Source organism: Bombus terrestris, chromosome 1, assembly GCF_910591885.1.
Source record: "Bombus terrestris chromosome 1, iyBomTerr1.2, whole genome shotgun sequence".
Classification (NCBI taxonomy): Eukaryota; Metazoa; Arthropoda; class Insecta; order Hymenoptera; family Apidae; genus Bombus; species Bombus terrestris.
In genome coordinates this window covers 12,796,287-12,820,908 of record NC_063269.1, presented here as the reverse complement: position 1 = coordinate 12,820,908, position 24,622 = coordinate 12,796,287, and the positions used below count along the sequence as shown (strand labels likewise).

Here is a 24,622-nt window from a genome sequence, read left to right as displayed (position 1 = left end):
TTAACATACGCCTTTCGAAAACAGCTTCGAGAATTTATGATACCGTGTTATAAGAGTCATATTTTACTGGTTACATATCAAAGATCACGTATTTCTGCTGTTACGACTAATAGCGTAATAAACCACAGGTAATGGTCAGGATTCAGTCGAGCCAAAACAAACGTCGTTAATGGGACACTTGGGTGGTTTTAAGCGCCTTGGTAGTTAGAGTACCACGTTACTTGGATCATAGGGCTTCTGGTCAATCTAACAACACTCAGCCGCCTAGGGTTTAAAGAAATCGTTAATTCTAACCATGTAATCGTGTTAAAGCAATTTTCCCACGATTTACTCGTTGAAAGTAAAAAAATTTAAAAGCTGATTTTGTTAAGTGACGTTTGTATTTATTCACGCATGAGAATATAACAAAAGATTTGAAGAATTTAATACAGTAGAATGTTAGTGCAATTATATCGATTGTTATTTGCACTTATCTATATGAGAACCCTAAAATGGGTTAGGTTTTAGGATTTTATAGCAATAGAATTCTTTGACAAAGTTCACCATAAATAAAATCGTTATAATTATTAATAAATGACATATAGAGAATTAATCTTTGCTTTTTTCGATAAACATTATAACTGTGAAATCTTCGGAGATATAAGAAGATATATAGATCACCATTGGATCTTTATCATGCTCAAACGAAATTTTTACATCCCTGTTGAAATTCCATTGCATCTTTCTCAAAACTCTTAAAATATAATATTGCTGACAGGATCTCTCCAACATGTTAGGAATATCTTCATCACCTTTGAAACCTTCAGAAAGAAAGAAGAGTACATATTCCTATATGTACCATCATTCTATCTTCACCACGTCTAAAAAATCCTTCAACATCTGCATTGGAATTTCAATACACTCTCTCGTAATAGTTCAAACATTACACCGCTATCAGAACTTTTCCTGAACACACGAACACATATCCATCAACATCACAAAAGACTGCACGATATTACAGCAGCGGCAATCTCTTCTTCATCCCTTAAAAACTTCGAACACCCTCGGTTTTCCATTTTAACTCGCACTTTCTCGCGAATCCATAAATGGAAGAACTCGTTTCCTCGCGTATCCTGCGGAGTATCGATCCGATCGGCGTAAAACTACGGAGAGATTCCTTCGCGAGGACAAAAAGCTTAGCCCAGAGTGCACGGCCATCGAATGGGAAGAACGGAGTGATCGTCGTTGGAAAACGGTTATCGAGCGGCCTTTGTGCGCGGGAACAGGCATAAAATACGCTCGAGATGAACGGTGTTCGCGGATCGTAGGTATATAAATATCCGTGGCACACGGTCAGCAAGCTCGACAAAGCGTCGATATCGGATGATTACACGGTCAATTTCGCCGGTGGCCCGCGACAAACCGAAGATATCCGATCACTCGGCTGCGCAAACACTGCGGCCTGCGCATCGAATATGATTAGCCATCGTTGAATCGGATCTATGGCCTCGAGATTTCCGAACGATGCTCGCCTGGCTTAACCCTAAACGCAGTTTAACCCTTTGTACGAAGATCTTTAACGTTGTCGCATGTTTGTCGAAGGAAATCTGAACTGTCAGGATTCGTGTCATGAGGTAGAGAGAGCGTTCCGGTGGGAGTGAAGTTTGTTTTGATGCGTGGAAATTCCGTTTACGTTGCTGTCTTTGGTGGTCGGGTGAAATGTCAAAGGATATATTAGCCATCTGCGATTCTACTTCGAACTGGATTTGATATTCTTGTATCGTTCGATTTCTTTCAGATTTCGTATATAAAGCATACTGTTCAGCAAACAGGATTAAAAATTTTGAGCAGTTCTTGGAAAAGTAGTTTATTAATTATGAAGTATTTGAAATGAATGGTTGAATTGATTCTAAAGCCGTAAAAGATTACTCCTTCGAAGTAAATAAGAGTCATAGTATTGTAAACATATTTAAGAAAAATAACCATAAATTTCTGTGAATTTATTTATTCAGTAGCCTTCTTCCGTATTCTATCTTTATTGGTGAAAAGAATAAAAGAAACAATCTTCACATTATCAATGCCACTGTAATGGCGCCAATAAACTACAAAGGGTTTAAAGGATTTACGTGAATGAAATTCAGGTTAAGAATTCGATAGAATAAAATTACATTAGAACGTTTCTTCCAAAAAAGAAAGACGAGAAAATAACAAAAGAACGTGTAGAATGTAAAAAAAGAACGACTTTATCGATCAAAATAATTATTCTCGCCTACGATTACCTTTTATTAACGCTCGTCCACAGAATAAAAAATTCAACAGCAAAGATGCTTTAGAAGCAGTGTATTAAAGAGATTTCCCACCCTCTAAAACTGTGACTCTTATAAAACCAGATTTTATAAACTTGCTTCCTCTTAAGAAAGAAGCTAGTTACCCATGAGAGTAATTATTTTGTATTTGTTCATTTCAATCGTAAAAGAATAAAATTTTCTTACTTACTTGATAATTCTGCGACTGAAATGTTCTAAAATTGTTTCTCTTATTTGTATAACATGGTTCGAAAGATAAAGCCACTCTATTTTCAAGTTTTTATTATTTTGCTTTTCATGGTATAACGGAGTGTATCTGAAGGTTTAAATCTTTGGCAATGAAGAAATCTTGTTACAATACACTTACGTATGTATATCGTTTTATCTTCAAAGAGATCTATTTTTAATGCTCGTTTTTTCTTGTAAATGTATAATTAAGATATCGTTAATCTACATGAAAAGCTATTATAAGTAGATCAAAAATGAAAAAAAGACTTTCCGGAATATGATCGTCTTTGTTGAGAAGAGGGACGATGAACTGGAGAGAATGCGAATTTAACGCAACCTCATTACCCGAAGCGAGCGTTCAACTGTCTTTGCTTTTAGCAATACGAAAGCACGGTAATAACGTTAACGTGGAAACTTGCGACGTTCCTCCCTGTTTGAACTCGCTTATTATATAATGTGTTTCCACGAAATTGTCCCACATGTTCAATTGCAAAACTTGATGAACCATTTTCATTGCGTCACAAATATTTTTATTAATTGTTCGACTCTTTCTAACGCTTCATTTTCGCAATTTGTGAAACATATAAACTTCAAGAAGAAGCAAATATGCCTGAAATACATGAAACATTTATTTTACAATTTCTCCGTACAATTTATAATACTAATCGTTCGAAATTATAAGCGTTTCACTTTAGAAATATTTTCTATTAAATTATTTAATAGAATATCGATAAATATTAGACTATTTTCTATAAAAGCGTGAACCTTCGCAATATTCTTTCTCGTTTAAAATACGCTCTCGTAGGCACACAAATAGAATAAAATCAATCTCCGCAATGCTCTGCTCGGCACACATACTTACGTTAGAAACGAATCGGAACCTATCCCTTGAATCTGTAGTATAACTTTTCCTTTATCAACATCAATTTTCTTCGCTATCTCCCAAAAATCCCTAAAAAAAACATCAGTTATCGATAGAGCAAAAGGAATAAATCCTTTTACAAGAAATCAAGCTCAGTTAGACAATTGAACGACTTCCTTGCTCCAGTTACTTCAATCAGTGTTCATATCACTCTAGATGCGTTATAGTTGCATCGACGATAATGTTACACAGATGAAAAATGTGAGTCCAACGTCAAAATAACCGTTGTAACGGTCGCAATATCAACAATTCGCGAGATAAAACGTAGAACAGAATTAAGTAGATAAATATGAACTGATGATAGATCTGACATATGTACACCAGTTTGAATCGCATCCTCTTATCGTGCAGAAATATTTCGTTTCTATGTCGAACAAGATTCATCCGGATTTTCTGTTAGTGTTGATCGTGATTTTAAAAACACATGTTTTGAACTAAAGAGATATAAAAGCTTGTCGGATAATAAATTTTGGATTTATTTCTAAATAAACTTCGGATGTTTATATAAATTTATATTTTTACGAACGGAAGTATAGAAATCCGACGTAAATAAAGATTTGTTTCAGGGATATTTGAATTTTGACTGCAAAAAGTGAAATATTATCATTCGCTGTGCGTTGAGTGCCTCTGAAATTAAAACTTCATCGTACAATCGTGAAAGGCAATTTTCCTCTTTTATCGTTAGCATAAAATAAGTAATTGGTTTTTATATAATTTATTTGTAGACACAATTATCATCGAATTACAGATATTATAGTATGTAGGACGATTTTTATTCCTTCGATATCCGAATAAAACGCAACTCTTTTCTCCGATAACGTTTTTTCTCCGTTCGTTACGTTACATTAAGCAGAATTTAGCATGTTCACACAATAAAAACAAGTGAAAACACGGTCAAATGCTCATCTTTCTTTTCTAGGTATCATTGTTCCAATTCCTTTATTCTTCGAACATATTTTTATTCTCGTAACGATAAAAAAGTTGACGCACCCTCACGATTCCACCAAGATCGAAATACATTTTCAATGAAATTGCTTCGAGAATATGTGATAATCTTTAATTAAATTATACAAAATAGTCCTTGTAAAATTTATTCTTCTTACATAATAATTACGATACTTCCTATTTCTTCCCGGGAATCTTTGTCTTTATCGAGTTTCTTCGCTGTCGATTGCAGTTTTCGAATTGAGATCAGAAAACTAGGCGATTCTTTGCTTGATTTCGGTGTTGCCAACGAAATTATGAAAGTATAAAATTATGCTGTTCTCGTAAATAGCAGAAGTTCCAGTGAACGGGCAATAGGAAACTTTATTTTCCAGACTACCAGTCGCCGGAGTTTTTCCCAAGCTATGTTATAAATGGAAGGGTGCTTTGACTCGTCGAAAGAATTATATGAGAGCACTGAGAAGGTCGGAAATTATAATTTACTTTTTCGCTGTTTAATTATTGAGAGAAATTGTAAAATTCGTAATGAAAATATCACGGAACTCTGTCGATTTCAATTAATTTAACTTACCTCTTTTTGGCGTAATTTAAACGTTTATTTGAGTTAAACGAAGGTTTTTATCCTCATGATAGCTACATTTCATGCAAAAAAATGTCTACCTATTCTTTATTCCAATATAAATATGTGAAAGTAGAAAAGTTAATAATTTGTAGATTTTAATTTTTTTCGAAATATGGAACTAATAACTTTAGGATAGGATGATAAAGAATTAATAAAAAATAAAATTCTTATGGAAGAGGGAATTAGTTAAAAAATTGAGAGGCTGGAATATACATAAAGTACTTATCGAATATTTACAGAAGTGAAATTTCGATATTATTTTCTATAATAGTTAATTAAATTTTTCAATTGTTGTACATTACTAAGTTATTAATTTAAAATATACATGATTCAATGTAATGTATGTAATGAAATAATGTAAAAAATTACATTTCGAAAATATCGATAGTAAAGAAACTCGTAATAAAAATTGAAAATACTTGAGAGTTTAGAGAATGTGATGTTAGAAATACTGTTAATGACACACGGAGTCCTGTTTTCATATAGGGTGTAGTTGAAAAGAGAGTGAGTGCCTTATAGTCTACGGCGAAATCAATGGATTACTACACGACATTTCAAAATATGTGTTACATCAAAAAATTCACAATAGTTTCGTAGCTCATACTTTTGAAAAAAAGAAAGAATGTCAACAAATTTAGTTTTTATTTATTACATAAGATTATATTACACATAATAAATTTTTTAATTGACATATTTTTAGAATGATGGATTCTTCTACATCAGAAACGAGGATTAATATAAAATTTAATGCAGATTTCTAATTCTATTTTTAAAAACTATTATCTTTTTTGAAATCAAACCACTCTTTTGACAAGCTCTGTATTTTCGCGTGATCTCTAGAAGAGATCATATTCCCCTTCTATATTTCTCTATCGTATCGTACAACTACACAATGTATGAATGAACTTGAGCATTTATCTGTTGATGGAATTAAATCAAAAATGTCATAGAAAACTGAAACGCGCGAATTTATCATCCGATTTATTATTCGAAATAGAGAATATAAATTTCACCAGCGGCATTAAAATTTTGACAGTCAACGATATGCGATAAATTTCAAATAAAAAAAATAGAAAGATCACTTATTGATAATATTTATTGACCTTTTGAAAATTGAATTTTTCAGACACAGAAAGGAAATCAAACGACCTAATACAATGCAATATTTTATCTAGTTTACAGTCGCGATTGCACTTTTAATGGAAAAGAGAAAAAAGAATCTCTTTCGGGTTCATTGTTAGCTCTTCTGTTTTATCGAGAAAAATGGAATTGTGGAGAAAGGAGCTCATCGAACAAAGCGGCAAGAGATAATAGCGTTGTTGGCTTGCCAAAACTGCTACTAAAGCTTTCTTCCTTAAGGATGCCTCACAGTTAAATAACTTGTCGCGTAAACTGTGTGAACGCTTGAATTCAAATCGTTAAATTTTATCCTTCTAGTATTTAGATACAATCAATTCTCACAAGTTCCTGAACATCGAAATATTCGTATTCAATAAGTTCTTATTCATCTTGCTAGGAAATTATCAACATTGTTTATTGCGTTACAAATTACAAGTAAATATTTACGGCTATTAATAATTTAGAGATAAAAAAGTTAAATAAATAAGAAAATAGACAAAAAAATACTTGCGCTCTTTTACGATCTTCTCTCATTAATTTAAAATAACTTACAGTATTGGAGTCACCTTTCCAAAATAAATTAAAAACATTAACCAGCTTTGTGAGAGAGGATACTTTCCTATCCTTTGATCTTCCAAGATATGTATATTTTATCTATATTGGATCGATATCTTACCTGAATTCATAGTAGAATTTCGATGATATTTACATTTCTTCTAATGGCTCGATACTGATTATGAACCTACGTAATGTACGTCATGTATGTCAATCTACGTAATGATATGTAAGTACAGCGAACAGATCTATCTGCTCGTCAAAGATTCGAATTGCTTTAATAGGAAATTCCCATCGGCTTTTCGGTGTCCCACGACGATTAGTTTACTTGCCGCAATGTAATCAATTTCTCTTAGGAGGCGCGTATCAGAATTCGAAGCGCAACATGTAATTAGTTACGGTCGTGGTACCAGAATTAATTCCCAGCACACTTATTCTTTGGAGATAATGAGGACATTAAATTTGTTAGAAATAATTGTGGAGAAATTATAGCAAGTATATTACAGGTTGATAAATTGATTTTTTATATTAATATCTTAACGATAGACTAAGATTACTGAACTTAACACGAATTTAATCATATACTACATGAAATTACACGAAGTCAAATATCAGTTTGTTCGACGTTTGCGACGACCAGAAACACGATGAAGTACCATAAACGATGTTACTTGCGTCGTGCCCATATCTGAATGTACATTCATGTGTTTATTTAATTAGCGTAAATGTAAAACATCATCCAGACAAAGACGAAAATAACGATGAATACAGTTTATGAAATTAAATTAGGTCAATTGATCTCTCTAATTCCAATTTCGTGAAATTAAGAAATATATATTTACATTTTGTTAAACAAACAGAAAGAATAAAATCTTTTATTTTCTTGCTCAAATGGATAAACTTTTATAAAACATAATCGTACAAAACGTTATTTCACATAGTTCTCATTGGTAATTAAAAGATTGATAGATTTACTCCTTGTCTAGATATATATTTATATATTTATGTATGCACATACATTCATACATATATGTATTTACATTTAGCGATACCTATAGTTCTCGCATATCATCTTACAGTAATCGTAAAATGAAAGTAGTATAAAATATTACATTCAAAAGAATTAAAAATTCAAAGGATAAAAATTAGAAAGTTACATATTAAATATTCCAAATGGTACAAACATCTTTTTCAACCAAATTTCCTGGACAAACCACAAGCAATTAATTCGTTTTAAATCTACAATGAAATGTGTACCATGTACATACGTTTTTCCTATACGTAAATCAACCTCTATATGGGATGCGTGAGTAGCGTGAGTGAGGCCGGGCAAGGACGCAAGCATCGATTCTGACCTAACCACCTCCATCCCAGCTTCTAGCCTAACTCCAACAACTCACCCCGTTTCCACTTTCAACCTGCTTTTACCCCTTCTCTGTCAGGTCAACTCTGAACCTTGCGACTTTGTTTTACTCGACTACTCGTCTACCTATTCGTGGTCATCTACTCCTGGAGACCAGACGAATAGTAACATTCTTCTATTAATATTCACTAAAGATCTTAATTAGGATTTTGAAATTTCGCAATTTACGATCTCTAATTTTCTTTCGTTTTTCGACCCCAAGATATCAGATGAAACATGAACGTTACGAGTGGAATACAATATTAGTGTTAAGTTAACCTTTAAACTGTAAAGGTGAATAATTCATGCTGTTTCATTTCGTGGCCATGTCGACCGGGCCACAAGACAATAGATAGGAAACTTTTATCCTGCCGTTTTATTCTCAGAATGCAAGAAATAAAAATCACAACATACAATTAAGTCAGATATACTTATATTTCCAAAAAGCCATTTACAAGATACTTAATTTTATTTTGTGCGATTTCTCAGCACTGTTTTCGCTACCTCACACTATTTTAGAAAGATGGATCTCCTTTGGAAAATCAATTTACAATAATACAAAATTGCGAAAAATATTATAATAAAATTTGAGGGTTTTGAGATAATTCAGCAATAACTTCTAAAAGCAAAGAAAATTCCATAATTGAAACGTGGAACGACCTATCAGAAGAATCGAATATCACGCAATTATCTTTCATTCTCCACTAACGTTCTAAGCTATGTACATTCTCAATGTCCATGATCAATAAAACACACATTTTAACATGAATTTAATACTAAATGAAATCACTCGTTAGCGTAACTCGATCGATAGGGCTCTCCGGGTTGAATGTTTGAGTATATAGCCCCGATTCTGGCATCTTGCCTACACACGATCTTGCATTTACACTATTATCCCATTTCGAAGCTTTATTTTTATTCTCGTAACGGTACCTCCAATTGGCCGATTCGTTAACAACTTCTGATTTCCGTTCGATTGACGTATCGAATTCGGTGTAACATTACTGCAGGAAATCGCATGCTGTTTCACGAAGTGATAATCGATAACCGCGTACAATTTCGAAGATTTTCAACGTCGAATAGCGTGTACACATTTTGATCAATAATACGGCACCACTTTGCGTTGGACTGGTTTCGAGCAGCAAGTAGAGCATGCGCCCGATAAACATTAAGGGATTTGCTGTCGTCTTCTCGTTCGAAACGATTAATCGTTCTACGTTCGCGCGATCGCTTTTTTTCCTTTTATTTCTCCTCGGCACACTAGTTTTTGTTCGCTTTCATTTCACGCAAACGATCGGTGGAATTTATCGTGAAAGTGTTGGGACAAATTGAGCGTTTATCGTTCCTTCGTTAATTTCAAGATAGAACGTTAATTCATATTTTAAATGAAGAGATGTAGTTTTATAACAAGAGTCTTTAGTAATTAATAAAAATAGTATTAGATATCTAGAGCTTTCAAAGAAGAAATGGATTTTAAAATTTTATTATTTTAGTTATTTAGTTTCATTTAGCAAAGAAAAGGGAATTTTAGAATTTTGTAGGATAATTATATTATCTTAAATATGTTACTTTACATATTCAGATAAATTACATAGAAGTTGTTCGAAACATCAAGTATTTTTAGAATTTAAATAAAAAGAGATTTTAAAATTTTATAAGATACATTATTTTAAATACAAATAATAAGAACTCTGAACTATCTTGGAAGGATAAAATTTAAATGTTGATGCATTATTCGTTATATTATATTTACATTATTAAAAAATTAAATAGGCACCTTATTGCAAATTTAAACAACTTTTACTGTGCCCAACAGTTATTTTTGTAATATTTGCGAATTACTATCTAGTGAATTCTGTACCTTATTCATTTCCTTTCTTAGTAAATTTTAGAAACTAGGACAAAGAAAGGATATTAAATTTTGAAGAATAAGTAAAATCGAGGAAAAACGATATTACTTCGAAAATGAATTTTATGCTACATCTTATGAACCATGCAAAGTTTCCTTGGTCCGCTCTCTGGTCTTTAAGGTTAGATTATGAGACCATTCATTTGGTTAACTGTTTAAGACCATCGGCAAACTTGGATTATCTTTCGATCGTTGTCGTTGACGAGCTTCTTGGTGGCATTAAAGATCTTCAAGAGCCTCTTGGGATATCAATGAAATCGATAATAAAATTATTTCGTAGCATGTGAGCGAAGCAATAAAATTCCAATAGAGTCAGAAGTACGATTTTAAAAGGATTTTAAAAGATTTCTTTTTAAAATATGTACGTATTATTTCATAGTACGCAAATACCATTAAAAAATAAAAATTAAATAAAATCTACGTTATGAAAAATTTTGTTCGTTAATCTAAATCATAACTTAAAAAAGAAAATTTAAAAATCCCAACTTTACACACAAATCCCTCGTTTTAAGAATGACTCGGTCTTCGTTAAAATGTGTACATGTGTGTGTCTGCGAAGGATGGGTCAGTGTGCGAATCTAAAAGGGAGAGTGCGAAAATTATGTACCTGAGGTGAGAGAATTAATCACCTTTAAATCTTCCATCAACTTTTTCTTTCTTAAACAGGACAAGGTAATCAATTTACTATCATTAATTCGCTATCCGCTATAGTTGGGTCATTCAGAGTTCAGACGCAAGTAATGGAGATTTGGTATCGATTATTATAATCTTTTCCTAAAGCGCACTTTGTGTATAAATGTGAGTAGATGTACGTAGATGTGTGCACAAGGGTAGGTGCGATACTTTTTTTGTTTCAAAAGAAGATTAAGAACCAATTGGAAAAATGGTAAATTTATGTATCAACTGTGACTGTCCCAACATTACTAAATTATCATCTGACGCTTGATTTTCTTACAGTCTGCACTGTATACATTTACAACGTTAATCAACGCTGATGCACCTGTTTCAGAAACTTGAGCAAGACGATGACGACGAGTATCTCAACTCCCCCTGGGCCGACGGCAGCAGTCTGAAGCGACACTTTCAAGGTCTGAACAACATCTCCTGGAAACCGCACTAAGCGGAAACCCAAGAATGGGACCTAGAAGAAACGAGAGAAAAAGCGAAAGAAAAAGAATTTTTTCTTCTACGTAGCTTGTTCGAGTTACCAACCGCAAATATAGCCAATATTCTCTCACCGACTATCAAAGATGAAGAATGAAAATTTTATGAGATATGTAATAGAGAAAAAAGACCGCAATGGCGACCGTATCTTCAGATATTTCCACGGATTGAACCAGTGGTGTACGATGCTCAACGTAAGAGTTTTCGAAAGGAACGGGCGTTCAATTGCGTCCAATTAAATACAAAATAAAAAAATAGAAGAAAGAAAATAAAAGTAGGATATTCGTCGGCGTTCTCTCCTCAAAGCGAAGAAATGAAAAAAAAAGGATTCAATTGATATAGGGTTTGATCCAGAGTGTCGTTCGTGATGAAAGACAAAGGAAGGATAGAAAGAGAGTGTTTTAATAATATGCCACAACGCTATCGCATAATACTGTCCCACACTGTGTACGCGCTAATTATTATCCAATAGAGATATAACGATATTTTGTGACAGACTTTTTTCTACTCGACAACCGCCCGGCATCACGAGAAACGCATGCAAATAACGTGACCTCTCGGTTCTTGCTGATCGATTAATCCGTCGGTGGCTCGCGTTTTTAGCCCGGCACCGAGGTCGAACGATCGGCTGCTTGGCGAGGATCCAGCGAGGAAACATTATATTCGGATTCGTTGCCGATATTCCGAGCATCTCTGGGGTCTCGTCGTATCGTAAAGGGTACTTCCGAAACATTATAGAAGAACTTCCAGGATAAATTCCTGGCACTACTCGATCGCCATTGAGAAAAGATCGATGCAAATGAACCATCGACTTGGAAACCATTCCGTATCTAAACTGTATAATCCCTCTTCTCGACGATTTAACAAGTTCCCGAATTTGCTCACAGCGATGCTCGAGGAACGTTATACAAACGTAGAAATTGTATAAATTCTCAACGATTGTGCTTTGGGGAAACGCGATTCGTAACACAATATCAAAGAGAATTGCGAAATGAATCGTGTCGAGTACAGGAATTATTTGTCGTTGAGCTTCTTCGGGAACACTCTGTACGGTATCGACGCCCTATAATCGCAGTCAGGCGATTTTTTCTTCGTATATGCAATTCACGTAACTGTTCTCACGGAAGCCTGCGAATGCAAGACAAATAAGGCGAATCGTTTCCTGCGGGTTGAACGCACCATACGATTCGATCACCGACAGAACAAATTATATGTAATAAACAGTCACGCGATTCGCTCTTCCTCATCGTGATACTAAGTCGAGCGAAAGCATTCCTGCCCATTTCTTCGATAGCACGCGCCTGATGAAAAAACACACACACACACATACACACACTTGGTCCTTTTTGCACAACTCTGGCTGACTCTAATTTACTTGACCAAGGAAATGTAAAGAATGAGGAAAAAAAGAAAATGTAATCCCTGTCGTGATAATCGGCAAACGCTAAAGAGGAGAGAAACCGAGCTTGCGCGAAACGGTCGCGTTTACTCAAGTGGACTAAAAGCTTAAAACGAGTAAATTAATGAATTAAGAGTACCGTTACCAAGTTAACAAGTATTACTAAGTTAATCTGCTTGCTGTGTGATCATGACGCGCATCCGAGAAACGCCACTCCACGTGCATCGTAGACGAATCGTGAACCACACATGTATCAATATACCATATCTTTCACGTACACAGAACATACATACACATACACGTACATGTACACGTCCGTTTTACCATGAACCGTAAATACACGCTTCTGTCTGAGAATATTCGACGCGATTCACCGAGACGTAAAACGGCGAACTTCAAATTACGCTTTAGGGGTGCGCCCTTCCTCCATCGATTACTCGATTTCTGCGTTTGTTTTCTTTCGACAAAAGTAAAATAGAGGTCGCTCGGATATGATAGAAACAACAAGTAAAATATTGTGATCGAAAATTTGGTGATTGATGGAAATCGAGTGAGAAGGCTGATTCGTATCCTACTGTGGATTTGTCTGACTAGTCTCGGGTGTTACTACTGAGCCCTTTCTAACTCTGTTGGCGTATTGAATCAGTAGGTTGCTATAAGTATATTACTATAAGACTTGATATAATTTTCGTAAAATTATAAACAATTATTATTGTATTACGTTGAAACATATGAAATGTTCGATTTTGAACGGCTGTCTGAATTGTAAAAGAATGTATTAATATACGTAAATGTTAGAAAAATAATATTATATATGATAGAAAAAATTCTCAGCTTTAAGATGACATAAGGATAAGAATATTTGTTGAAAAGAAATTTTAGAAAATCGATGCAACAAAAATGGACATTTCATATATTACAAATTATTATTAACAAACGATCATTTTTTCAATAGTACAACAATATAAAAGGATTTATGTAACAAATTGTTGTATGTCAAAGTGGTTAGTGAGAGCTATCAATGATAATATTGTCTGTAAGAGATACTGCCACAATGAACTTAAATGTTTCCTTCGAAATACGTTTATACTGCAACATATTGACAAATAAGATCCGATGAAGTGTCGGCGTTCAAATCGATGCTGTTTGTATGCTGAACGCTCAGTGAAAAGGTATCGAACGATACTTTATCAAACCAATATCAGTTCTTTATCAGTAGATCGACACACAGCACGAATCAGCCCTATCTGAAGCATATTGTGTGGCATCACGATACAGTTTCGTGTCGCGAAAGAATGTAATTTTTCAAAGGTGGATCGGGTGAAGTTTATCGATAGGAAGGAACGGAAAGTTCATTGTTCCCGCTTTGTATCTCTGGTTGAATAACGAGTAGCACACAGTCAGATGTTGCACGCGACATTTTCTAAAATTATAGATTTCGAACCGCTGGTTATCGTAGCGGGCTCAAAGAAAAATCACCCCCGCGATTACGTAAAGGGACACAGGGTGCCACTTGCGCAGAGGGTGAAACAAGTAACGATGGTTTTTTCGCGGCATCGTTGCTGCGCGTGAATCGATACGAGTGGCGCAGGACAGGCGAACCTTCGCCCCTGAGATCGATGGCAAAAATTGATGCTGAACAAATTTTACCAACACCAAAATTCGAGTTATTTGATGAATTTTTGCTGTAATATTCTTTAAAGTTCATATTCTTCCTTTTGCACAGGTAATATCATGATATTCGGATTAACTTGATCCGTTTCGTGCCATTACTATCCTTTAACACTGAAATTCAAAGATAATTGAAAAGATTTCTGGAAAAGGAGCTTATAAAATAAAATGGTAATTAAATAATTGGTGCTTGCGTAAATTGTGTCGGAAATTTTAGTTTTATTATTATTATATTACCTACGTCTGAATTCACAATTATAATAGGTCTTAAAGGAGATCATTCTTTCGATATTTGTGATATTTTATGATCATTCCACTATTTGAGTGAAAGATATGTTCGACACCTATATATTTACCATAGAATCTTACCTACAAGTTCTATTCTTAGAAAGCTCCTGCATTGTCAGTTTTATTAGAATTCATGAGCGAATTTAGAATAATATTGAACAATATTAATATCCACTTTGTACGAAGTACTAGTTATAATGAAACGTTCATTCTTATAAAGAATGAATCCTGAACAGATTGTGTAATTAATTCAGAGATCTATGTTTAACGAATGTAAATTATAGTATTTTCTATTGTTCGGTTCTGGAATTATTGTTGAGCAGAGTATCGATCAAATAGTCGCACCCTGGGTACCACGCAACTTGAAGCTGATCTTCTACGTTCGAAGATCTGAAACAACACTAATTTCAGCGATTGAATTACAAAAAAGAAAATGGAAGCATAGTAGAAAACAACTAAGATTTCATATAGACTATTTTCCTTTCCGCTAAAGAACGCGAAAAGTGATTACTATGGTGCTTGATTCGAGAAACAGTTAAAATATCTGTATTAAAAAATAATTTTAATATATTTAACACAGCATCGAATTATATGAGATGATCTCACGTATGATTCTCATTCGACGTGATCTTTCATCATTTTACAAATTTGCGACATGTTCCATACGTAAAAATGCCATACACACACGCACACACACAGACACACCTTTTCAACGAACATGTATACACACGTGTACACACATATACGAACACACATATGACTAACACGAATATACACTGGTAACCTATGGAAAGAAATAATAATTGAATTGTTTTTATGGATTAAGAACAAGTTGTCTGTGATCTACAATAATTAAAAGAATATTTAATAAGTATTAACATGGTAAATGCATAATTGACATGTCGATAATGTCGAACGAATCGGTTTAGGGAATAATAACTAATAATAGAGCAAACAAAAGAAAGAGGAAGGAGAACAAGGAAGCGGAAGTAAAAGCAGTCAGATATCGGAATGATCTCAATGTTAATGGATAGAGCAATATGATAGAAGAGATGGTCGGCAAAAAATAATAATGATAATGTTTGTCGCATTAACGACATCACCGCAAAGGAATTCTAGAGAGAAGAGAGGTATATTATATAAATGCATATATAAACACTAAAATAATAAAGAAAGAAAAAAAATAGAGATTTAAAAATGGAACACGCCACGTCTAAATACTATGTAATCGCTGTTGTTAATCAGTAATAATTCGCGATGTAAAGAGAAGAGAAGAAAAATACCAATTTATGCGTGCTGCGTTCGAAGTACCGATTAAAATACCAAAAAAAATATATAAATAAATAAATAAATATATATATATATATGGCACTTGACCGTCGCGGCTAAAAAAAAGTACATAGGATAGATAGATTTATAGAAGCGCAAAAAAACACCAAAAATCGTTCCTTCCACCCGCTCCGGCCGTGTATTTGATTATCGATTTTAAATATATCGCATCTCATGTAAAAGTCAAAGAATGGCTCTGCGAACTTGTAAGCGCACCTCAGAATGCAATTAGTATGTCGTTTTACTAATAAAACAGGGAGGAATAAAGTTGTTAAACTGAATGAAAACAAGAGATTAAAAGGGGAGAGGAATGGAAATTACAGAGGAGAGAAAAGAACGAAGATAAAGAGAATGCTATATTAATGCCACAATCACCGAGTAATAAGTTGTTCAACGAGCGTTGCGAAAGATGTTCGAGATAATTTTTGTACAGTTTTGGCACACACGAGAACGTGCAACATCGTCGTCTTTATATTTATGTACAACATTCAATTATTATAAATTTTCGATATTATTACAAACTATGATCGATTTCGTGTGAAAGTGTATATGGCTTTTTCTGCGGTTAACAATAAAATGTTGTCAAAGCTTTTTCACGAGATATATATACATACATATTTCACTCAGAAGTTTGATTTATCAACTGATTATTGTCCTTCCCTTGTTCCACAATATATTATAGCTTAATGAATTATAATTTTTTCAACAGAATTTTGAATAGTTAAACTATTTCAAGCTATCAATTGTTTATATGATACGTGTTTTTTTTTGCATAGGTGTTTTATTATCAATAACTTTTCCGTATATAAGATATTAAATTATACATTATCAACTATTATAGGACAACATGTAATAATTAAAGTGAAGCATTTAGTTTAATAAAATACTGATTAGAATCTGAAAGGGTGATATGATTCGTACAGTTTATTTTGCAAATAGCTGACTAAAAAAAATTCTTTCTATTATTATAAAACAATATAGGAATCTGATTTCTTGCCTGTTTAAGAATCTCCTCAAGGAGAATATGAAAATTGACGACTTCGATTTAACCAACAGCAGATATTTCTTGATACAAGAATAGACATCAACCTCTTTATACCATTCTAATCTATTGTAGATTACAATTCTTACAGATTACCGACGTAAGAATAATCTAGGGATAATTTTAATTTTCTACTTTACCAACAAAGCCTCTTACTCACCCTAACAAATATTACTAAATAAATAATCTACATTTCTGAAAATCAAAAAGTACATGACATTAACGAAGATTAAAAAATTAATCATATGTAACGACTAAATTAAAAAAATATATAAACAATTGTTCTTAAAAGCTATTATTAGCAGAAGGTACTTAATCCTCCGAAAAAAGGTACGCGAAATCAACTCTTTAGTTTCCACTTTTTCATTTGGATCATATTTCAAGTCCAATATACATGTCCTTGGATTCTTTTACTTTCGTATCCTTCAGCTCGCACATACTCAGGATCCATTATGAGCTGTAGGCATGTCGAAATTATCATACATATTGGTTGGTCAGATGCCGACACGGAGATACCTGCCACGGTCCCGAAACGTCCGATTATTTAAACAAACCCGCGCGATACGATCGCGGTCGCCGGTCACACCCATCTTAGCTTGGCGAGCACCACAGAATTCTTCCAGACAAGAGGTCTTGAACAAAACAAAATTCACCTTCTTCTTATCTTACAAATAATACAACGAAACGGTATCAATAAACTACAAAGTCAATAAGTTACAAATTGAGCTCAACTCGTACAATGAAACCAAATTAGATGTTATTCATTAAATAATGATACGTATGTAATATAATTATTTGCATAGCTCAACAAGAAAACTACTTAGAAATAAGGAGTATATAATACAGTGAACAGCGTAACAGTATGACGTTACCAAAATCAATTGGTTCTGTCGAATTGAGAAATCAACGAAAGTTATATTCACTTAGAAATGATTATTTTCAAGTTTTCCACTTTATACAAAGACGAGTGCTTCTAATATTCTATTTACAATAATGACAGAATCTTCTTTAGATTGATTTAAAAAAACTTTGGTATTTCTAGTGTTAATAAAATATTTTCTCCAAATTTTAATGGAACATAGGTCTGTGATAGCTTCATGCAGCATTTAAAAATTTTAAAAGCGTAATTTCACAGTCGGTCAATAGTAGAGATGTGAGTGTATCGATGGCTCGCACAATTGCACATGAAATGACGCACGCGTGGTCTTGTCCCATCCCCTGACAAGAGGGTGGCAGCGTGACCGTTGATTTCCCTTCGTCGCGCGTGCACGCGGCGAAATTAAATGTCTCGTGCGCGGACATCGCGAGCATTACACCCGCTTCACTTTCGCATATGAATAATAAAAGAGCCGGTAATGCGTGAGTTCGACACCCTTATTCGGCTCTTAACCGAGTCGGCGTGCCTGTCCACCACTGCTGTATAATCGAAATCTTCGTCGTGCACCGATAATTTATGCATTATTTCGCACGCTAATTCATTGTTGCGCATCATTGGTGAGCTTTACAATAACTGTCTACCGCGATATTAATGAATTTATAGCTGCATGTCGATTCTCACGGACCTTTCTTCGGTATATCCAGCGTAATTTGTAGTAATTACTATTGTTTAGCGATTCGTTACCATGACGCTGAGTTTCACTTAAATTTTTTATAATTGGAATTAGTAGAATGTCCATTCCGATAAGAATTCTGATAGAATTAGAAATCGCGCGATTAGCCTCGGAAATCACTTTCTATTTCATCAAGATCAATCCTCCTATCTCTAACCTATATGAATGCGTTGACTAAGCATTTCCTATTCAACTTGGTGACTGCTCTCTATAAACAGAACAGACATCCACTTCTTGTACTTCTACAAAACTCAGACTTGTCGACACGATACCATTAATTGTTTACGAGAATTGTTAATTATATTGTCAAATACGATATTCAAGAATATTCAGGTAACACCTAAAAATCTATTTGTGCATCTTACAGAAAGAGATCTTGTGTATTCTGATGCTCTACTCCTCAATTGCTTACATTTAACTGCGCAATTGCAATCAAGATTGACTCTTCAGTTCATTCTTGCCGCAACAAACAAAAATACGTTTAATATTCCAAGAAGAACTTTAGCATAAGATTGTAACAAGAAATTGAAATAAGAAAACGTTTCAGTAGTAATTCCTTCGTACTCCCCTAGAACTTAAAGAAAATATTTAACGTCGGAAAGACACGATTGAGGAAAAAATATCCTATCAGAATGTAGAAACTTAAAAGAAATGTGCAACAACTAAAAAAAGATTACTCTCGTCAAAGCAACGTCTTTGTACAACAACCTCGTACAAGCCTCACTCGCGATTCATCGTCGATCATCGTCACATCAAGACACAGATTAGACGATTTTCCTGGAAGCAGTCCGTTCCAGCGCCAAATGCAATTAAAAGCGACGCGTCACGGGCGATTTCTACGTAGGATTTCACGCGATCCATCGTCGGCGATTCCCCTCACCCCTTTTGGCCACCGTACCACGTTTTACGCATTCACGCTACGTGGAAAATGCCAGAGGACGGTATTAAATAAGTACAAAAAGGTAACAGACTGACAATGAGCGACGTACGTGCCCGCGAGGCGGAGAGAAGGCACGGCGCTACGGGGGCATCTTGATATGCAGACGGCGTGCGTCGCGGCGGCATTGCCGAGCAAAGAGCATCGGGCTTCGGTTACGAAACGATTCTCGAAATACGGGATCGGATAGCGGAATACCAGTAGCCACTGTCTCCTTGCCTTCTGTCGATAAATTTTCAACTGGCCATGATAGATCGGCGGAAAGGAAGCGGTGCCCTTTGACTCGCTTCCACAGAGAATACGAACGTTCTACCGGGTAGAGGATGCCTGCGTTTAAAAACAATTACCCCAACATATTGGTGTTTAGTCTTCGATCGAGAACGTTCTCGATACTCGTTGCTATTATCGTTATATAAATCTATTAAACGTGTGAAGATAAATTTTGTGCAGGTGGTTTATGGGAATTTTTTATTTGTGTAAGTCGCATATGTGAAGGAGCTAGAGGCTAATCATTGTAAGTCAATCTTTCGTTAAAAATGGCTTCTATATTGGAAATATCTCGTCGTTGTAGATACTTGGTTCAGCCGCTAAAAATTTTGGCAATGAAAAGGTATTTGCTTCACGTAACTCGCGTTTAACGAGACTAGGTTATACCGATTAGTTTTCGAACCCTTCGTGTATTTCAAAAGTATCGCAACTCGAAATAATACAGTCTTGTGATAGAAGCATCCTTTAAAAGGAAGCCTTCAAAGGATATCTTCTGTCGAATATATCCTCCATCTCGAAATATGCAATCATACTTCGTCACAATGAAGAAAATTAGGTAGTTTTACCAATGATAATCTCTTCTTTCCTCAACTTAATTCTCACTAAATTCTACCCACGCAGAGTCTGTTTATGTCGGAAGAAACCTTTTTGCGTGCTGTGGTTATGAAATAGAAAGAGTCAGCAACGATATCATATCGAAGAAACTCGAGCGCAGTTCGTGTACCAGTGCCACGTATCCTTTTTTCCTCGACGATATCGTTCCTTTACGCAAGAACCGGGACCGAGGACGGGCTCGTTCTCGTTTTCCGCCAGGTCATCGAGTCTCATTTACAGAAGGGACGTTCCTCGTTAAACGGCAAAACCAAGATCTCAACTGGCTGACCCTCGAACAATACGCCCACTCGATACCACGATCTGATCCACGAACAAATCCCCGACGTTGAATCGATCTGATTCGCTGTTTTCTTACTAGCGGTACGTTCGATCGACGGTGTGAAATGAATACGCGATTTCTCGGCTGTTCCCATTCTTGAATACGTTATCACGGTTTCGCGAACCATCTCGAGTTCCAACGAGCTGTGACGCGTTTATACAGAGTTTTTGGAAAGTTTGGTTCCTTACTTCTTTCCATCAGAAGTAATGATTTATAATTCCAGTCGTTTGTCATTTAAATGTTCTGAATTTTTAGCATTTACCACGTTCGCGGATTTAGGAGGACGATAAATGATGACAAATGCGTGCGGTCTGTGATAATTAGTTGAATTTAGTTGAGTTTCTACAGAGTATACTGTACGTACTTTTATATTTTTCAATCGTGTCCTATATGCGATTGTAATATTACCGTAATTAACATCTTGCTTTTCTAGCGAAATAAAATGACGAAAAATTAAAACAAACGATTTAGAAAATAATTTCCTCGTCCTCCAAATTTTTTGCATTTCTATCGTCAGATATGAGAGACACGGATTTTCAATTCTACATGGACAGCAAATTTTAATAATTACGTTATGTATACGTATATAATAACATTTAAGTTATGAAATTCGTGTGGCGTTATATTTATTTACTTCTTTAAGTCCCTTCGTGTTACTCTGTAGAAAGATTCATTTCTGAAATATAAATTTTTGTATAGTTAGAAAGATTGAAAGATAGAGGTGAGAAGTGACACGTGAAGAAACGCAAAAAATATTTCATCCACCTCATTTGCATCATCCTTTTTAATTCTACATTTTTATCGATGCAATATGATACTGTTGAAAGCGATATGGTAAAAGAATAGAAGGTTTATAGCATCGACAGGTTACGTTCTTTACATCTGAAGTTGTAAGATTGCTAAATATACCGCAAAATATTGATTCAGAAAAGAAGGATAATAAAGAATATCGTAGTCGTTCGATGGGAATTGGACTAAAACCGATATCTTGGAATGAAACTGGAAAATCCTAGTGCTACTACATAAAGAATGGAAATTAATGAGACGGATATGAAAATTAATTAGTGGTGAGAAAATTCGAATAGAATATTCTCAAATAATCTCTCTCTTTCTTCCTCTCTGTCTCTCTATTTTTAATACGTTCATTATTACGCTGGTCCGTGATATGTTTAAGCATATAGAGGAAAATATCACAGTTAATCGTAGCGCTTCTCAATGGAATTTCTCAAATATATGAAACGTGTCAGAAGAAATGTTTTATAGAAATTAAGATTGATTCTCCCGGCATAACATCAATACAGTGTATCCTCACTAACATAATTCTATTGTTCCGTGTATGTAGCTGTATTCATAGACGTTTCAAGATGTATGACAGTTCTATTATCTATAATTCTATTATATTTCATTAGCTGGCTCATTTTATACATTCGTACATCATTCTCGTATTTCTACACTTACGCCGACTATTTTATATTCTATGTCACTTGATTGTCTTCAATTTCTAACATTACGTAAGAAATATATCGATATAAATCAAAGTAAATATATTATTGATTACGAAAATATAAAAATATAGTTTAGATTTACGCCTCAGCTTTCGAAAACAGTTAATTGATTGAGAATTAATTGAAACCAAATGTCAAATACTATTTGAGTTACGAAACGTTAATAGATGCTGGATATATAAGAAGATGGTTTAATTAATTAGAAGTGTCAAAAAAAGAAAAAATTTGTATAACAGTACTTTGATACTAATGCACAGACGAATCGGTTCTTCTATTATCAAATGATAATAAATAGTGACAAGAACTGAAAACAAGGCAGACAGAGAGAGAAAGAGAGAAAAAGTAGCAACATTCTACTTATTCAATTCATTAGGCGAGACATTGGTAGATATGTTCACTTCGGCTAATAATACCTACGTTACAGCGAAAACTGCATCTGAATTTGAAACGGACGAAATATTTTGATCGATATTCCTTCTGTTCGTCTTTTTTTCGGCTCCATACAATACCTACGTCCATAATCGAAGTGACACAATTAGGATGTCTCCATTTCCATAAAAACCAGTATTAATTTTATCAAAAGCGCTTGCATATTTTTGGTAAAGATGAAAACAGAAAATCCAAAACACGCTATTTTGACATTTGGGTCTGCTATTTCCTACTATGAAAAGACCACATTAAACCGACTCGAAAATATCATGATTTCTTGTATTTAAAAAAGTATCACAAAGTTGAGAATACCGTGACTTTTCGCAGTTAAATAAAAAATCGCGTCAAGTAGAAGACACTGTGATTTTGCATATTTCAAAAAGAAATACCTATATAATTTAAAAAATATCGTAAATATTCGTACTAAAGGAAAAGCACGTAAAATTAAGGGTATCATAATTTTTCGTATTTGAAAAGAAATCATAAAATGGCAGACACTTTAACTTTTCGTATTTAAAAAGAGACCGCCTTCTCGCGTTTAAAAGAAAATCGCATAAACTCAAGCATATCGTAGTTTCTGATATTTTAAAAAAATGTTACATAAAATCCAAGGTACCGTGATTTTTCGCATTTAAGAAATTGCATAAAATCGAGGACACTGGCGCGCTTGCACGTAACACGAAGGGGCCGCGTATACGTTTACAAACGCGCTGCGCTGACTCGAACGTTTACTCGCCGCCGGTGTCTCCACCCACTTTATCCCTGCTTACAGTTGCAGACGGACTGGACTCCAGTTTTCCTAAGCTTCCCCTGGTCCCGCGCTGCCCGCTTTTTCCTAGTACGCTTCCTTTTTCCCCGTTCCACAGTTCCGCGTGTCCCCCGAAGGAGAATCATCTTGCAGCCCGGGTCGATCTTTCGGGCGCGGTGGCAATAAAAAACAGTCCAGTCAGCGGGGCGTGGATCGCCGATGGCACCAGTACCCTGCACAACTTTCGTTCATCTCGCTGGCAATCACTCGACGCGCGCGATTCGCGAAAGGGGACAAACGAACTCGTTTGGAACGTTGGAACGCTGTTGCGTTTCTTTGAGAAACTTGAGAAATTGATGATTTCAGTTCGTAAAAGAAAAAAGTGAGATACGTTGTTCGTCACGTTGTTTCATAATTTTTGTTTCTGTGCGAAGCTTAACATAAGATAACAAAAAAGCATTATGAGTGTAATTAGAAATCGTTTCTTATTCAGAAACTACACTTTCGGTCATAAGTAGACTGCGGATACAAATTCATACTTTCATACAAGTCATTTAAAAGATGGAACCTGGATAAAAAATTTATTTGATCTTGGGTTAAAAGAAATTAAGATATTGGAAGATTGATTTTGTAATCATGTGCATCATCTCCACAATCTGTACAATTTTCATTAAGGATTGTATATCGTAGTAAAGGTATTTGTAATTTAGAGTATACGTTAAATTTAATAAACATTTTATGGTTGTAAATTATTGTAGATTGATTAGAAGTCGATCAGGGAATTTTAATAATAATTAAAACAATTTTTCCTATGTATTTATAAATTCACGAAAGAGGCCGAGTAGTAAATTTTAATGAAACTACTATACGAAGCAAAGATACGATCAAAATTGCGAGATTCGCAACACTTGAATAAAAAATTGAAAAATTTTTGGTTACGATAGAAATAATGTAGAAACAGGTATACCGTATCGTATTAGACAAAATCAATGTAATTTTAATGAGAATTCATTGGAAAAGAAACGGAGTAGGTGAATTTGAAATTTCTGCACTCCTGGCAGTTGTCCACGCGATATCAGAAAGAGGAGGTCCCTTGGCGAGCTTTGATTCGGTTTCTCGACTTCCTCGATATCGTAAATTCGTATCTAAAGAAGAAGGAAGCAACGAGCCAATATGCATTGCAAGAGTTCGAGAGAAAGAGACCAGAAATACTAAGAACCGCGTGGAAAGCACATTGGAGAAATTAAATTGTTAATAATATTCTGAAATGTTCTATTTAATGAATCAACTACTTGTGAAAAATTAATTCGAC

At 34.6% G+C, this 24,622-nt stretch overlaps 1 protein-coding gene across 1 annotated transcript in view; it reads left to right on the top strand.

Annotated features, from left to right (window-relative positions):
* LOC100642393 (protein tipE) overlaps positions 1 to 16,430 on the top strand; it is a 38,501-nt gene extending 22,071 nt beyond the window's left edge. Inside the window, exon 6 of the mRNA XM_003393369.3 lies at positions 10,997 to 16,430. Coding sequence (XP_003393417.1) covers positions 10,997 to 11,060 — 64 coding nt within the window. The 3' untranslated portion in view covers positions 11,061 to 16,430. The remainder of the gene's footprint in view (positions 1 to 10,996) is intronic.
* Positions 16,431 to 24,622: the final 8,192 nt, after the last annotated feature.